This window comes from Dipteris shenzhenensis, chromosome 18, assembly GCF_047967505.1.
Source record: "Dipteris shenzhenensis isolate YYH24624 ecotype China chromosome 18, Dip_SZ_1.0, whole genome shotgun sequence".
Lineage (NCBI taxonomy): Eukaryota > Viridiplantae > Streptophyta > Polypodiopsida > Gleicheniales > Dipteridaceae > Dipteris > Dipteris shenzhenensis.
In genome coordinates this window covers 51661732-51680306 of record NC_141613.1, presented here as the reverse complement: position 1 = coordinate 51680306, position 18575 = coordinate 51661732, and the positions used below count along the sequence as shown (strand labels likewise).

The 18575-nt window shown below is 42.6% G+C and overlaps 1 protein-coding gene across 1 annotated transcript in view; it reads right to left on the bottom strand.

The window, feature by feature from the left end:
• The window catches only part of LOC147891397 (mitochondrial inner membrane protein OXA1-like), a 58784-nt gene extending 44984 nt beyond the window's left edge, over positions 1 to 13800 (bottom strand). The window contains exons 1-4 of the mRNA XM_087389059.1: positions 12809 to 13800; positions 12536 to 12626; positions 12144 to 12191; positions 11975 to 12033 (exon numbers count right to left, since the gene is read on the bottom strand). Coding sequence (XP_087245185.1) covers positions 11975 to 12033; positions 12144 to 12191; positions 12536 to 12626; positions 12809 to 13533 — 923 coding nt within the window. The 5' untranslated portion in view covers positions 13534 to 13800. The remainder of the gene's footprint in view (positions 1 to 11974; positions 12034 to 12143; positions 12192 to 12535; positions 12627 to 12808) is intronic.
• Positions 13801 to 18575: the final 4775 nt, after the last annotated feature.

Sequence of the window (18575 nt, the reverse complement as noted above, 5' to 3'; positions counted from 1 at the left end):
AAAGTGACTAGGCAGGTTTTTTCAGTGAGCGTCTTAATATCATCACTTTAGGAAGCTATTCAATCGAGTTACCTCCAAGTAGTCGTTCTATTTAGTTTGGTTCCAAGGATAGAGGGAATGTGACATCTGCTTACAACACCGTTTATATTTTCCAACATTCTGGCATATTGCAAAATGCAGCAATTTATTTTATATTGTGGTCATATTACTGATTTCGTGCAGAGGGGGTTTCCTTTTTGCACATCTAGATTCTACATAACCATGATCACTCATTTCAGTTCAAAGCATCCTCCACATGCAAAGGCGAGCATCAAACAACATATCATCACTTTATATGAGGAGGCTATTCAGTCGAGTTACCTCTGAGTAGTTGATCTATTAAGGTTGAGGACAATTACTTCCAAGGACATATGCTTATGACACCATTTATATTTTCCAACGTTCTGGTATGCTTGATTACCCTCCACCAAATCATAACATCCATGTCATAGTGGTAAGAGGCGCATTTTTTAAGCGGTGGGCTAAAAGAACTGTTTTTTTGTTTGAGATTTTCTTTGTTTTCACATTTTTTGTTTGTTATTTACTCATCCCACAAAGGTCAAATCAATGAATAGAATCTAATAGCGAAAACTGACAAACTGGATATCTTCTAATATATGAGCTTCATTCATTTTCTTCTGTAAAACCAAAAGCACTTGATTCAATGGTTTTTTCCTAAAATGTTGGCCTAGTCCCCAAACCAACCAAGTGTAAGAATTAGCACAGTGGTTAGGCTGAACATAGTGGTTGGACTAGTCCCCAGACCAACCAAGTGTAAGAATTAGCACAATGGTTAGGCTAAACATAGTGGTTGTGTCCAACCCTAGCCTAAACCAACCCGTTGATTAGATGGTCAACAAGCTAGCTTGTGATTTCAAGCCCTAGGCTTGTCACTAGCAAAAGAATACTCTCTCTCTCTCTCTCTCTCTCTCTCTCACAAACCGGAGCGTGATAGAGCCCAGCCTGATAGAGCTCAGGCACACGCTATACCAGAGGACAGAGACCAGGAGGAGCATGAGGAGGTCAGAGCTCACACAGGACACATGCCTCCACCCTGTGGATGTACATATGAGATGGTTTGTAGACGCCGCAGGATCTTGTTACATAGGGGACGTACTCGCCGCTTCATCTCCAGGCGATCCGAGATGATGACAGCTTTTCGGAGGAGACTTACTCATGGAGATCTCGCCCCACCAACCGCTCATCTCACCTTTGCTCAGATTTGTACTCTCATAGCAGGAGGCAGAGTCGATGGACAGGATTTCCAGTATTATTTTGGTTCTCAGACTCCGTGACACCTGGACTTGTATCTTTGCATTGGCATATTGTACTCATCCCCCCATTTTGCACCCAGGGGCGGTTTTCTTGCATCTAGTTTACTTTGTATTTAGGCTCAGATTTGACATTATGTACTTTCACTTGCATTGTATTGCGTAGCACTTAGATGATATTCGACGATGCCTCTTCTTTGTGGCACGTTAATTTTGTGCTATCTTGTATGCACAGTTCTTGATGTCCCATGGGCCCATTTTGGCCTTTAGTGGACAATAATACACTTTCTTTCTTTCTTTCTTTCTCTCTCTTCCGTCGCTGGTCCCGTAGGTTTGGTTGAAAGCTGATTTGGATGCCGATAACACAAGGTGCTGATGGCAAAAATAACAAACATCAACCTTATATTCTACTTAGGACTTAAATCTATTTTTGTTCTAAAATCCTTGGTGCAACTAAGAATGCATCCAAATTAATTTGAGTTACATGTTGTAGCAAGGCATGGGGTGCATGATTGAAAAAACGCGGAAATACCGATGTCTTAGCACACAAATGGTATCTAGTTCACACCGAAATTTTTAAGTGCATGAATCTTATACCTAGATGAATCCAGGAACATTCCCAAACTCATCCTCTAAAAACACAACATAGTGCAGTTTCAATCTCACGAGAGTCACTCATAAGATTGAGAACCATAAACTCCATCATGCATAGCAGGGACTAGCTACTATGACATCCCCACTGACGTCATCAACGCCCAACAGTGGGTGTAGACCATGGTATAAAAGTATGCTCTCACACATACAAATCCACACACCCACACATACTTGAGCATCCATTTATACAAAGTCATCGTACTAAGTTTCTATCGGCACTCCAAAGGTGAAGGGCAAACTCAGCCATGACGAAGGCTAGCACTAAAGGAGAAGGCTAATCAAAAAGTAGTCCAAATCTCTTCATTCAAGCTACAACTGCTTGTGAAGTCTAAACGATTTCATTTTAGTCTCTCCCAAACGAGCATCTAAATCTAAATCTAGCTGGTAGGGCAACGCACCATTTAAGATAGAAAGAATTATCGCAATATCAACAGGCCGCAACTTGGACGAAAACTTCACGAGGTGAAAATCGCATGTCCGCTAATACAGCAGAAGCATATACCTAGATGAATCCAGGAACATTCCCAAACTCATCCTCTAAAAACACAACATAGTGCACTTTCAATCTCACGAGAGTCACTCATAAGATTGAGAACCATAAACTCCATCATGCATAGCAAGGACTAGCTACTATGACATCCCCACTGACCTCATCAACACCCAACAGTGGGTGTAGACCATAGTATAAAGGTATGCTCTCACACATACAAATCCACACACCCACACATACTTGAGCATCCATTTATACAAAGTCTTCGTACTGAGTTTCTGTCGGCACTCCATAGGTGAAGGGCAAACTCAGCCATGACGAAGGCTAGCACTAAAGGAGAAGGCTAATCAAAAATTAGTCCAAATCTCTTCATTCAAGCTACAACTGCTTGTGAAGTCTAAACGATTTCATTTTAGTCTCTCCCAAACGAGCATCTAAATCTAAATCTAGCTAGTAGGGCAACGCACCATTTAGAAAGAATTATCGCAATACCAATAGGCCGCAACTTGGACGAATCTTACTCATATTAAGATCTGTGCATGAATCTTACTCATATTAAGATCTGTGTAAAGAATCTTACCCATTAGACACACTGATGGTAGAAGCACACTCATTTGATAAAATATTCGAATGATGCATCCTCAATACAAGCACACATATACAATACGAGACTCTAAGGACTCTTAAATTTGAGGTGTAAGAGGTGTTTTTATTTCTATTTTCTCAAGGGAAGGGGAGTAAACTTAAAAAGTATCATAGTTCACAAGACATGTATATGTACTCATAGGAAACATAACCATCATTGATCAGCCTGTATTATAGAATTTTAAAATGCCTCGAGTCGTGAGAGCTAAGGCTAAGAAGTTCTTATAACTCGAAAGTACACCTTACCAACAGCCATACCCTACCACCCCTTCCAAGCAAAAAAAGATGTGAACTTGCTTGAGCACACAGATTGAGGAAGGGCGTGCAATATGAACCCTCTGAGCAAACAGATTGAGAAAGGGAGAAAGAAAGAAAGAAAGAAAGTCTATTAACGTCCACGTCCACGGGAGACCAAGAGGTCTATGGAACAACATGAAAGCCATCTAGTACATCAGCTTAGGGAGGGCGCAGGGCAGCTCCCAAGGAGTGCAAAAGCAGCTCCATTTATTTAGAGAGTACCTATATTGTAGCCTAGATAAAACATACACACATATATATAGTTGGCCTTACATCAGTTTAAGACTGAGAGTCTTTTGGTTTTGATTTATAAACTCTCTAATGAGTGCTATCCCATCCAGGTAGACTGCCCATTTACCAGCAGCCCGAACCTTTGCTAATTCCTTTGCCTTATCCTTCAGTTGAGCCTTGGTGAGTTCCTCGGCTATCCATATCTTCATCCCTTTCAGCTTGTGAGATTGTCGCAGAACTTTTATACGTATGTCTCGTGAGTTGAACGTAATGATAGCATGGCCATTACGTTGACTGATTTGAACTGCTTGAGCTTCACCGTCATCATCTGGGTTGTCAGGATTGTCATCGGCATCTACTGTCCAATCAATAGTAGGCATGGCTATTTGGACATGCGCTAAGGTATCACTAAAAGATTCATCTTCTTTATACCATCCATCTGGAACAATGGAGCGAGGGACAACAAGAACATCATGAGGGGCAAGAAAGCATGCAAGGGGAGAGATACAAGAATGATGTAGAGAAAGAGAAGGAACCTGTGTCACCTGACACGGTTAGCTATTAAACAAATAAAGAGTGAAAATGTCATGTGCATGGATCGTATCTGACATGTGTTTAGGCACATAGGGCTAGATTTGATAGCCTAGGGAGGCTAGGGCTAGGCAAGCGGTTCTTACGTTGGGTTGCAAGGCAACAGACGAATTAGGGTTCTTGCTATTCTTAGCGACACTGTGCTAGAGCCTATATAAGAGGCCCAAGAGTTCAATTTTCATTCACACAAGTCAGCGGGATCCTGAATCGTGTTGCAGACGCACACCTGCTTTCTAGCGTAGCCCGGATTCTTAGCACAGTCCCGAAGCCCTATGGGCGCCTTGTGGTGGTATGGGACGCCAGGAGGTTGTGGATTGGTTGCATGTAGATGTTCGTGCCAGCAGCCTACCTATGGCTCGGGGGGATGCTCTGATTCTACAAGTCCTAGACCCATGAGCATCATGGTTGGCTAGTGAGCATGCATGTGCCTCTTTTTGTGGTTCTATGATCGATTGTTCAAGCTTGTGTGCAGGTCCGGATTCCCAGGCTTGTGTGCAGGTCCAGATTCCCAGGAGTGATCATAGCCATGTCAGTTGGTATCAAAGCCACTCCTAGATGGCGAATTTCTTAAGGAGAGCGATTTCTATTTGGATCTTCCAGATAGGTGTGAATTTCGCATTGCTTTGGCTAGGAACTACTCAATTTTCGTCAGCAAGTAGGGAAGGAGTGATCTCCATGTATGGAAAGATGTATCCTGGTTGGATTGATGCCTATTAGAGATAGATTTGTCCGTTCATTGGAGAGGAAGAGGTCAGGCTGAGGCGGGATCGGCATTGGATTCTGGAGGTGGTGATGTGATTTGTGAGGGAGAAGAGACACAGGGTGGAGCTTCTTAACTAGAAAGCCTAGCGGGATCCTTAGTTAGTTGAGATGAAGAAAAGCACCCTTGCATTTTCGTCAGAGTACACTGCAAGGCATCCACGTAAATTTGGAGGATTTTGCTTTTTTGGAAGTTAGGGCACCAGCTTAGGACTTCGGGCTTAGTTCCCTATAAATTTGGCGCTTCTGACCTCTTGCTCCAAGTTTGTTGAGGCCTAGTAGTTGTGCTATCAACTAGCCGTTTTTTTTTCTTCCCTGCCTCCTGCCACCAGCGCACACTTCATTGCCATCTTTACCCTATGTGGTATTCGACCAGCTCTTGGCTTGTAGGTGCCGCCATCGCTCGGGTCTTGGCACAACTCACGGGCTGTGTGGACTGGCAGGCTGTTCGCCCCTCTTTGGCCCCTCGAATTTCTTCGTCAGCACCATCTTCAGCAGTTCATCAGAGAAGGCAGCCTTCAGTCGGTTCCGCCCGCTCCCTTGCTGATCTCAAGTACGTTCAGTTGGTGCGCCAGACCCTTTCCCCTCCAATCATCTCTGACAGGTCTTTGCAGTTCTCAGCCCTCTTTCATGGGACCTTTCCTTTGCAGGTTTTTCGATGGCTGATGCAAGTAATCTCCCTAAGGCAGATCAGAATATAACCATTTCCAACCAGCCTTCCCCCATGTCTCAATGGGACGTTGATGGGGACAACTATGATGTTTATGAGGATTTGGTTACTAAGGAGGCTTTTAACCAATTCCTCACAGGATTGAAATGAAAGGTTTGTGATCCTGAACTCCAACCATGAGCAGTTGTTCGATCAAATTGTTGCTGTGCAGACCCAACTTCAGACTCTGATTCACATGGACGCGATGGCTTCTGTTCTTGGGCCCAATATCTATTGGAAAGGTCACCTCCCCATCTGTAAACCCCCATATGAGGAGAGCATGGGGGAGGGAGACCTAAGGCATGTGCCCAAGAGAAAAGGTGAGGGAGGGGGCTGCCACATGGGCAGCACCTGACAGGGAAAGGACAGCCAAAAAGGGCTACCACATGGGCAGCACATGAGCTGCCATGTGGGCAGCACAGCAGCCTGGCAGAGGTGCTTCAAGGCCTGTGTGTACAGGCTGGAACAGGCCCCTGACAGAGGCACACAGGACGTGGGACAGAGGCTGCATGTGGTGCAGCAAAGGCGCACACGTGTGGGCAGAACAGGGTGCCGGAAAGGGGTGCAGCAGAGGCGGGACAGACCAGCAGAGGGAGTCGACCAAGAGCAAGGCTGGTTGGTGGGCTGCTTGGAGGCAGCCCGGTTTGAGAGCCCTTAAAGGGCTGGACCAGCAGCAGACTGGTCGGCCAGAATGATGCTGACTGGTCAGTTTTTTGGAGCAGGCCTTGAGCCTATACAAGGGGGCCATCAGCCCTCACAAATCATTCTCTGGAGCAGCCTTCACGCAAGCAGCAGGAGCAGTCTTCTACCCATCTTGGAGCCTATATTTTGGAGGACCAAGAGACCTAGAGAAGCTGCAGACGGAGCTTGAAGGGTTGCCCACCTAGGCTGGTCTATAGGCAGCCAGGTGGAGAGGATTATTCTAAAGAGAAAGTCTATAGATGATCAAGGTGGAGCACGCGGGGGCTCGAGTCTAGAGATAGCCAGCAGACAGGAGGAGTACCTTGTGGTAAGATCAGAGGACCACACCATTGGTGGGACTCTGGATCTATCTCTTTTGTATTGTGTCCATAGCTTTGGACTGAAATATATTATTTTGGTTTCTCTATCTGGTTGGTTCATTGTCTATTGATGAGTCTGCACATCTATTCTATGCACATAAGTTTAAGAAGTTTGTGATTCCACACCCCACACCACACTGTGTGAGCTCCTGGGCTCTTCTATCAGTCTTCCACTGTGCATGCCCTCTGTTGGGTCATTTCTAACAATATCACCCCAGCTCAATTCTCGGAGGAACAGAAGGATCGAAAAAAAGTAGTGCATACTTGGCTTCACGAATGGCAGGTTCACTTTCACCCCTACCCGCAAGACAAGCGAATACAGTTAGCAGTTGGATACCTAGCCGGAAAGGCTCTTCTCTGTTGGAAAGGAATTGAGGCCTCAACCATCCACTTGGGCAGAGTTTGAAGAAGCTTTTAGAACTGAGTTTCTAAAAAAGGAAAGCTCTTAGAACAATTGGAAATCACATACTCTTTCTCTTTTGCACGAGGACACCCGTATTTTGATAAAATGTGATGATATACAGCCCTCCAAGGGACCTCTTATAAATGCGATTCAAGTTCGGAATATATTAAAAACGATGTGTTTCAATGTGTTCTGATTCCATTTTCTTTATTTGTTATATATGTGTCTGATACCAATTATTTAAGTGTGGTTGAACATCTTGAATTAAAGAAGTTGTTAAATGATTTTAACGATGTATTTCCAGAACACTTGCCGGTAGGCTTGCCTCCAGAACAGGCAATAGACCATCGCAAAGATTTAGCCCATGGTTCTCAATCTATAAGTATATCACCTTATAGGATGAGCCAATTAGAGGAGGACAAGTTAGCTCAACAACTCCAAGAATACTTAAATTTGGGATACATACGCCCAAGCAAATCACCCTAGGGTGCTCCCATTCTTCTGAGGAAGAAGAATGATGGTTCAATAGAATGAGTGTGGATTATAAAAGATTGAATAAAGTCACGGTTAAGAATAAATATCCTCTCCCTCGTGCTAATGACTTAATAGACAAATTGGCTGGAGCGAAGTATCTCACTAAGATTGACTTACGTATTGGCTATTACCAGATCCGTATTTATGTAAAACCTTTCAGACTAGGTATGGTCATTACGAGTTCGTCCCAACAAATGATAAATGACTTGTTCCGAGAGTTCTTGGGCAAGTTTGTTATTGTGTTCTTGGATGATATCTTAGTTTACAGCAAGACTTTAGAGGACCATATCGGTCATCTCAAGATCGTCTTAATTTTATTAAGAGTCAAGACAGAATAAGCTGTATGCTAAGCTTAGTAAATAAGATACAGATCGTTTACTTAGGACACAAGATTTCTCGCAAAGGTGTTAGCATTGATGATGACCGTATTCAAAAGGTTTTGACTTGGCCTATACCTCAGACCATGAAACATCGTTCTTTCCTAGGATTTACTATCTTTTTGAGAAAATCAGTTCGTGATTATTCCAAAATCACAGTCCCCTTGACCAACGTATTGAAGGATCATGGCCGTAGGTCTACCCAACCTATTACTTGGAATGAAGATTTAAACAGGGTTTTCAATATTTTAAAAAATTGTATCAAGAGTGTGCCTAGTTCTCCCGTTGGTTAATCCTACCCGACCTTACGTCTTAGAGGCCGATACGAGTAACTATAGTATCGGGGTAGCATCATTCCAAGAGGGCCGATCTGTAGCCTTTGAGAGTAAAAAGCTCGATGATACTTAATACCGTTGGCCTACCATGGAAAATAAACCTTATGCAGTAGTCTATTCTCTCAAAGTTGGGAGGCATTACTTGTATGGTTCCAAATTTTTTGTTGTTGACTGATCATCGGTCAATCCGATATGTGTGAAGGGGATGATCTGAGGGGCAAGAAGGCTCGGTGGGCAGAGTTAATGCAGGATTTTAATTTTGAGATTCGGTATAGGAAAGGTTCTCTGAATAGTATTGCTGATGCCCTAAGTCGGATTAAGATGGTGAATGCTTTGTCATTTACCGAGATATCCTCTAACCTATTTCAATCCTTCAGAGGCCTTTGTGCAACTGGTAGTCATTTCAGTCATTATTGGTAGAAGGTCAAAGATGATAGCGCGATGATTGACCACAACTCATCATGACGCACCTAGTGTGGGACATCCTAGAGTTACACAGGACTCTCTCTTGTGAAACACAGTTTTTACAGGCCTATGATGAGAGAATTTGATCAAGACTATGTAGTAAGTTGCCGTACTTGTGACCAAGGCAAAACGCCTTAGAAGCGCAGGGTTACTCCAACCCTTGGACATTCCTCGTAATAAGTGAGAATGTATTTCCATCGATTTTATTATGGAATTACCACATACGCGCAAGGGTCATGACTCTAATGGGTTATCGTGGACCGCTTGACAAAGATGGCTTGATTTCTACCTATTAAATCCACGGTCACAGTGACTCAATTGGCTCAACAATTTATTGACCAATTGTTCGTCTGTATAGGTTACCGGCTCACATAGTCATAGGGACTTCCGAGTGAATTCTGGATACTTGTCTTAGACAAGTTGGATACCACTCTTAGTTTGAGTTCCTCTGAACACTCCCAGTCTAATGGCCAAAAGAAGTTGTGAGCCGATCACGGAATACAAGATTAAGTGGAAGGATCATGTCGAGGAGGACTCTACATGGGAGACATTGACTAACCTTCAGAGAGAGTTTTTTGACTTTCTTATGAACTCAGAAAGAGGAGGGGGGTATGTCATGTGCATGGATCGTATATGGCGTGTGTTTAGGCACATAGCCTGGGGAGGCTAGGGGCTAGGCAGGTAGTTCTCAAGTTGGGTTGCAAGGGCAGCAGACTAGAGCCTATTAAGGGACCCAGGGGTTCAATTTTCATTCACGCAAGTCAAAGCAAGTCTAGCTCTTCCTGCTGGTCTGGATCTTCGATCATGTTGCGGATGCACACCTGCTTTCTAGCCTAGCCCGGATTCCCAGTGCAATCCTGAGGCCCTAGGGACGCCTTCTGGTGGTATGGGACGCCAAGAGGTTGTGGACTGGTTGGATGTAGATATTCGTGCCAACAGCTTGCCTGTGGCTCTGGGGGATGCTCTGATTCTATGGGTCCTCGACCCATGAGCATCATAGTTGGGTGGTGAGCATGCCTGTGCCTCTCTTTGTGGTTCTATGATCAGTTGTTCGTGCTTGTGGGCAGGTCCAGATTCCCAAGAGCGATTGAGGTCGTGTCAGAAAACCTAAAAGCCACTTCAGAAAGTGGAAAAGATGAGCTAATTCGGTCAAACTGCAGAGATTGTGACATGTGCAATTCTTTACAGGCTGAGTTAAATCTACAAGGTCCATTGAAAGCAGGATAAAATTACACCAGTAATCAACCTTCAGCCAAATTCATAACGATCCTTGTTCTATTCGCTACACCTTGTGGAATGTTAAATGTTTGTACACTAGGTGGAGTTACTTTTCTTACATCATGGTGGTAACGTGGGACCTAAGTACTACACTGCTTAACTCTAAACGGACAGAGATCGAATCTGAACATCAAAATAGATAGGCATAAGTATTGCATGGAACATTCTGCACCCACAGGTACCCCAAGGTCCACTTTTTAAAGACAAGCCTACCTGATGTCACTTCCACGTTATTTTTCCACTTGCAGATGTCCACACAGCCCAAAACACTGGTGTGGGCTTTATCAGTGATGCCTAGACATATGAGCATTATAGACCACTACCTATCACCCATATTAGTTGGCTGAATCTTGTCATATGGGTCTCAAAGAGTGCCATAAGATATTTATTTTCGTCTCAAAGAGTGCTCTAAGAAATTATTAGAAGTATTGTGGATTCTCGAGGAATGGTGATTCCAAAAGGCAAGAGATTCTTCATGTTGTCCTAACACAAGCCTGAGGTACCTAGGAATGGAGATTTTAAAAAGGGAATGATGGATTTTAGACATTTTACACACAGTTTTAGACTTTAAGATAGGATTCAAATAACCTCGAAATCATGAGGTTGGATAATGTTTGAGGATATAGGTTTGGTCACACTACTCTCAATAATTATCAATAGGTTTTATAGGTTTGGTCGCACTCTCAAGGGTTATTAATGGGACCACAATAATGCTTAATAATATGGATTTCATTACTAACTCGCGACCACTTCATGTCAGGCTCAGAATAGTCCAGTCTATTGTAATGTCTTATGTTCAGTTCTTCTTACCTTTACTACATTGGTCCTCTAGAGATATCTCAGCTTTTATGTCTCAAGCTATGGAGCTGTTATGGAAGACAAAAACTGCTGTGAAAGCATTGAGACTGCTGAAGATGGAAATGGTGTGCTCCCCTAGGATGCATGAAGGACTTAATGTTCTAAATATCAGATATCATGTACTTGCAAGGAAGGCGACTATGCTCCAAACCTTTTTCCATCAAAAACAGCCATGGACTTGTATGATACGGTTGGTACACCGCCCATGAATAATAGCTGGATGACAGCTATCCTTATCTACACTAGTTCGTGGCTCAGTTAGTATGCCACCTTAGTTAGTTGAGTTTGGTTTGAGACCCAGATATAGGGTTCTTCTATTTCTTTGTACTAGCGTTCTTTTGGCTTTCACAACTAAGAAGAGGAAAACTGTTTTCAGCCTCCACCTTTGTGTGTATTCCCCCATTGTGTATCATGAAGCAATTGCGATGGAAGTATCATGATGCAATATGTATTCTCTTATTACTTGCATTTTTCAAAATGACAAGATAGAGGCCCTTTGCACCAATTGGGCTCCATCTCATGCATAGGGCTTCTCGTCTGTTTTACGTTTGATTATTCAATCCACTTTCAATGTGAGTAATGCATTCCAAGTATTCCTCTTTATTGCTTTAGCTTCCCTTGCCATCTCCACTGCCCTCTCAATGAAAGGTCAATGCATAGCATATTTGAATTTGCTGTCTCCTAACTTACATGTGTATATGGATGAATCAAGCAATCTCAAACGTCATCTTTGCCAACGCAACCTTAAGTATAGACAGTAAAGGCAACTCGCCCTCTTTATAGATAAAAATGTAAACCAACACAGTCTTCCCCGAGCCATCATCACAATAGGAGACAAAACTTAATAGAAGAACTCTCGTTTACAACAAGAACTGTAAAAGTTGTAATGCTTTTACAATCAAAAACATGATTTTCAGACAAAAAACAGAGAGCAGATCAGCTATGTATCTGACGTTTCTGGGTGTGAATATACCAACTTTTTGAAAAGGGCTTTCACCCGTTGATGAGCATCGGCGGTAAGCCTTGGATCGTAGCCCTGTAAATATGTAGGTATTTAAAGACAGGCTGGCCACAATCTCGATAGACTAACCATGCAAATTCGATATGTTATAAAAGCAAAACCAAGAGCATTATGCCTACTCTTACACTATCCTTAATCTCGGCATTAATTTTCTCCAATTCCGGCTTCATGAGCTGCACAAAAGCCAACAAGAGCCTTCTTAAATCTATTAATTCGCAAGTTCATACACACTGTACTGGGCACAATCTAGACTTGCATTTTCTTACATGCATGCTCCCGTGTAAGTTCGATTCTCAAACATACGAATTACTGCGGCTTTTCATTTCGCATGATGGTCGCCACTAATTCTTCATTCTAGTTTACCGTGTGACGTATGCAGAAAATATGGTCGACAGTGAAATTTTCATTATAGTTAGATACATCATACACCTCAGGCGTGCTATTCTGAAAGCAAGCAATCAAAATTGAGCTTGTGAACATGTTTTCTGAAATGATGAGAGCAAAATGTAGGATGTACCGTCAGCCGTGCTGCAGACTTTATCTGGAAAATAACCACAGGAACGGTCAGGAGCCGAATTCCGATAGTTGTGGCTACAATCGCAGCCCACCTGTTACATGTTGAATAAGGATCGTAAAAACTACAGAGCCTCTTCTTTAGGCACATCATTGTTGGCATCCTTTGTACATCCTAGTAGTAATATATAGCACGGTGCCAGAAAAAGGAAGGCTTCCATATACTGTACTCGGGAAACTTCGATATCCTACGACGCTACCAAGGCAGAAATCTTACCACGGAAGTCCTGCGTATAGATGTACGTATTCAATAAGCATCTGCAGCACCGCAGTTGGATATGAACAATCCCCTATTACTGCCGCCACTTCACTGACCGATTGGGAGCTCCCTATACTTCCAATTACCCCTCCATCAACTACCAGTCGTCCATCTACTGTATGGGAGACATCGCCGATACCGGCGGCTACACTCCCCAAATCATCTTCCAAGTGTTCTCCGACAGTGCTTGAGAATCTAACCAGCGCAGGACTGTGCACACGACCATGGCTACCGCAGTGTCCTTCTACACTAGCTCTCCTACTCCATGCGAGAGAACTTATTCCAAAACATCCGGTTTGGGATCTTATAAAACAGGAGGAATATTCTCCATTCCCATGTGAGTAGCAATTCCCTGAAGCCACCACCTGGGGAAGCCAGTTTCGCGTGTGAATAATATCCGCTCTCTGACCCGCCTTTTCTTTGCAGATGGGGCTTGAACTAAATCCATCAGGTGAAACAGCTCTCTCGTCCTCGTCATCCGTCGAATTCACCCAATATGGAAATGCCTTAAGCGTTGCTGAATGCTCGACGCTACAATCATCCCTCCTCCAATAACTATGGTCTGAATCGTTTAGATTGTCTTGCGAGGGGTTAAAGGTTGATCGAGATGGAAACAAACTTGGAACTGCCCTGGACGAACTGCTGCGGGCGGTGAGCTTGCGGAACAATTGCATCGCTGCCATTCTTCAAGACTGCGAAGCCAAATTTTGAAATTAAGCCATGAAGCAGCCGATCTTGCGATCTGGAAAAGAGCTCGGTCGCTGCTTCTTCGACAGCTAGACGATCTCAAGATGCAAAGCATCGAGCGCCATCGCTGGGGAATGTGCGCTCCCCTGATAATTCGGTGGGGTACCTTAGGGTTTTGTTGGAAGCTGCACCTTTTCCATGGTGTCGAGGTGGAGGTGTGAAAAAGTGTGTGTGTGTGTGTGGACTTGGATATGTGACTCGGCAGCTTGCTCATTCGAGTCTTAGGACATTCGTTATGTGAGTTTCCCCCCCCAAAAAAAAAAACATTCCACGACCACTGAGAGCTATGGTGGAGGGCAAACAAAATCTACACTCTATCGATAGGCCACAAGTAGAAAAGGTCAATCAAGAGACTTTCCCAACTGTTAAGCAAAGGTGGGCCAACCAATCTTCAGTGGCACATGGTGGTTTCATGATGTTTTTTGGTAATGCATGTGTGAAGAGCAAGTACTATCAATCCTCTCAAGTTAGTGGAAGACGATATGTTATCAGTCACTTGTGTAAAGCTATATAGTCAAATAGCTATGCAGGTAACTTGGCACCAGGTTAAGTTTTGGGTTTTCTTGCTTTACTCAATTTGCCTATTGCTAGAGGTCATGCTGCCTCTTGCTCAAGGTGCATCATGCTTTGTCTTTTTTGCTCATGATAGCTCTTTGGGTATGTTATGGACATCTTTCTCTGCAGATAGCATCATATTTCTCTAGGATATGTTATGGACATCTTTTTCCATGGATAGCACCATCAGTATATCTTACATTATTGGTTATGGTTGCTATGAGTTTGTTGTGGACAACCGAGTTCTAGATTGGGAGTTTGTCAAATGGACACCAATTGTGGTGGTTGTACAAGCTCATGGTGATTCTAGTGCTTTTGCTAGTGTTGAGGTTCTTCAACATGGTGATGGTTGTGATTTTCAAGTTTAGGTTTTATTTTTTTTGTATGTCTTTGTTAGCATTGGGCATTTCACCTATAAATGATGCAGATGGATTGAGAGTCCTCATTGTATAGTGGAGGATGGATGTTGGACTCAATTCTCACAACAGTTTCCATTGGGTTGGATCTTATTTTAGTTAGGGACGTTGGCAAGGGTGTGAAGACTAGGATGGGTAGTTTAAGTTTCATTGATTCGGCAAGAGCTTACCCCTAGAATGAGGAAGCGACTTACCCCTAGAGGATTTTTTAGTCAACCCCACTCGTTCACTAAAAATGGAAGTTCCAAGTATACATGTTGGGATTTCGTTAATCAAAATCAATGTGGGTCTAACAAAAAGGTCAACAAACTTGGTTGGAAAGAAATGTATCATCAAGTCAAAATTGCTTGGATGGCTTGTATTGAATACTAGAGTGCAAGTGAGAACAAGGTTTGCAACAAGCCATGTAGATCCTTTTGTATCCTCCAATGTACTCGCTCAAAGACAAGTTTGATGGACGAAGAACTGCTGACCCCAAAGAAGAGGCCGACAGGCTATGATCCTTTTTTGTCATGTTGGCGTCCATATTTGGCAAATACCAATGTCATGGCTGAAATGAGAGAAGGTAAGCCATGCATAAAACATACCCATAGAGTCAAAGGGTAACAAGGGGATCTAGGTCATTCTCCAGCTACAATGAAGAGAGCGCTCTACCTAGTGCACTGAAATATGGTCTTTACCATATTTATTGCAAAATATATATTTGAATCCTCCATGCCTAAGGTCTCTTTTTCTAAGGCATGCACGCGCGCGTGTGTGTGTGCGTGTGCGTGTGCGTGTAAAGCCCACCAAACCACAACCCATGTTAGATCAATCCACACCATCACACAAGAAGGGCAACAATCCCCCCTTGTGTATGAGTGGGGATTGTTGCCCTAAAGTGTAATAGCTCCCAAGGCACTTGTGTGTGTGTGTGTGTTTTAACCTATCCAGAACTACTCTATTATTGTTAAGAATTGCAAAACCATTCCATTCCACCATAATGCATTTCCCAATCAATTTTTAGTGTGATAAGTGGTCAATCCAAGTCCAAATGCAAGAAGGACCAACCTAAGTGTTCCATTGGACAAAGTATAATGCATTGTGAATACTTCAATAAATAAATGTAGGAAATTTATTACATTTATCCTTATATTTCCCAAGTAAAGAAGTTTACCTCTATTGTAAAGAATTATTATAGTTTCTTTTACAAACATTGATGCAACTATCCCGCTACATCCTTTTCTAGGGAGTACCATAATCATTGAGAACCAATAACAAAAAGGAGCTACTTCATTATATCAAAAAATAGACTTCATTATATAAAAAAAGGTGCTACTAGTGGTTGAAATGATTGCTTGGGGCACATGAGAAACAGTAAATTCATAATAACAAGTGTTCCCAGGTTATTTTACTGATGAATAAAGCTTCTAAATTATCAACCAAAGACTAGAACCAGAATAGTATTTTCTAGAAGTTCATTACAATGTGTTAAAATGTGTAATGGCTTAGTAATTCTCTTGCCAAGGACTAGATCCCTATAATGCCAAGGCAAAATTGTGCTGGAATAGCCTACAAGGATAAAGTATTGTTGCACCCAAATCCAACCATAGCCTCCAAAAATGTATCATGCAAACCTTGTAGAAAAGTACACTAGCTCCCCTGTCACCATCCACCACAAACACGCAAGTTGGTTCGTAGGTGGGAAGATAGGTTTCAATACTGGCGTACAACTATTATCCATGTCCATTTACAAGAATATGCAAAATAAATATTCCCAAGAGCCAAGCTGGATCCTGTAGTATCAGAAAAGCACAAACAGTAGTAAAATTACAATGGGACAATCTGACATATAGATCTAAATCCCTATCATTTGTTCTCCCTTTTATCTTTTTGTTCTTTTTTCTTAGAAAATTAAATATAAGTGACAAACTTGATTAGAAGAGTGAGATCTACAGTGCAACATCCTCATAAATCTGTCCTACATTCTGCTGTCCAAAAAGTGAATATCAAAAATCCCCCCTACAATTAACACCATTACTTAGGATCCACTGAGGCATTTAGAGACCTTGAGTTTAGGGGTAGTTATTTGAGCTAAGAGCTAGATGACTGTAACATTGTTTTTTAGTTTCAACATAGCAGCCCATATAGTATGGGAAGGGGGGGAACTCATATTATAAACAAGTATGAACAAGCCCAAAGGTTCATTTGATTTTCCTAGTATACCAAAATACTAAGTTAGGTCTTATGCTCAACTTAGTCAAGCCTAACTCCTTAGAAGACCTACCTTGCAACCAAAAATTTTGCAACACAGCCTACAATGGTTGCGGGAGTATGGTTGAGGGGATGCCGAGTTTATCTTCACTCACTTTTTTCATGTTAATAGCAAATGATATCCTCCAATAGGCCTTAAAGTACTATGTAATAATATTCTAAAAGCTAGGCAAAAAATGATTCAAATTGGCATCAGCCAGTTTGATGATTTGTATGTTGCTTGTCCCACTAATGTCCACGTTGTAGATAGCGATACTACCTGGACCTTATTCAGTACGGCACCACAACCACCACCGTCCTCTCAATCCGACACTGCACACATCAACACGGATACGCAACATCAACCGCTCGATCAGGAGGGTCCAAAAGACATGGGTACTAGTACATGGTACAAAATACTTAGGCCCATGCTCTTCTTGGGCGTGGAAGGGCCTTATGAGGAGGAAGGCTAAGAAGAAGTAAGTGAACACCCCCACGAAGAGGAAGATCGATCGCAAGAGGCAACGCTCGACCACGACACCTAATATGATGCCATCACCTCCTTTCAAACCTCAATGGCGGGTCCCTTTTCTTGAAGCACGAGGCATTTTGGTGCACTTATTGCTCAGTTTGGTGCACTTATTGCTCAGTTGGCCTCAATTGGTGCACTTATTGCTCAGTTGGATCTTCCTATGTCTTGGCCACTCAGATAGAGGAATTCAACACTACCTCCACCTCGGTCTCAAATCCAACAGTCGTTGGTACGATGCACTTTTTCTAGCTACTTATAATTTTACTAAGGGACATTCTAACACTGGACCCGCCAGCATAAGAGAACCATTAACAGCTCTGAGCAGAAATTGTATTCTACTTAAATAAAGGGCCTCTATTTCCTAGGTCTTTCCTCAAGTCATGCACTTGTATATTTGTGTCCGCAATCTTCACGGTCATCACAGAATTATAATATGCTATTTGCCTTAGAGTCATCTCTTGTAATAAGAGAGTGAGAGAGGTACAAGAGAGTACAAGGGTTAGACCTCCCTTCAAAAGGTGGAATGTATTTAAGGCCAAAAGTTTGACTTTGGTCTTCATTGTGTACTTGCAACTTTTGGAATAGAAGCTCTCTCATCCTCTTCATTCTCTTGTACTTTGAGACTTCTTGTTTCCGTTGTTGTTGCCTTGTGATCCACTCTCCTACCTTCACAATCCCCTTCCCCTTCTTATTCGCATCCCCTTCTCTACTTCCCCTTCCCTCCTTCCCCCTTTCCCTTCTCGCTCTCGTGGAATCACATGAACGCAATCCAGTAGACGCTTGGGTGACACAATTGTGAGGCTTGTGCATACAAAGCTCCCACAAGGAGTTTTTGGGGAGTGGAGACTCCGATGGCATTCTTCCAAGATCCCCCACGTGCGTCATCACTCGAGACAACACACACTATGCGGCTAGCCTAAGTATCTGTGCCTTTTTGACGACATGCTCTAAGAGGTTTCTTTTTTAAACTTTGATTTGCATATAGACTTTTTGGACCCATGGAAAATGTGATAGTTTAATGCCAATACAATAGTTCAGCGAATGTATCAATATGAATAGTTTAATGTGAATACAATAGTTTAGTCAATGTATCAAGGACTCTATAGTTGTGTGGATTCGTTTTTCAACTATTATACCATTACAATTACATTTTTTTCTATTGTTGTGAACTTTTAGTTTTGATAGTAGAACTATTCATTGTTGTTTGCAATAGAAGTGATTTTGAGAAGCCTATGGTCAAAAT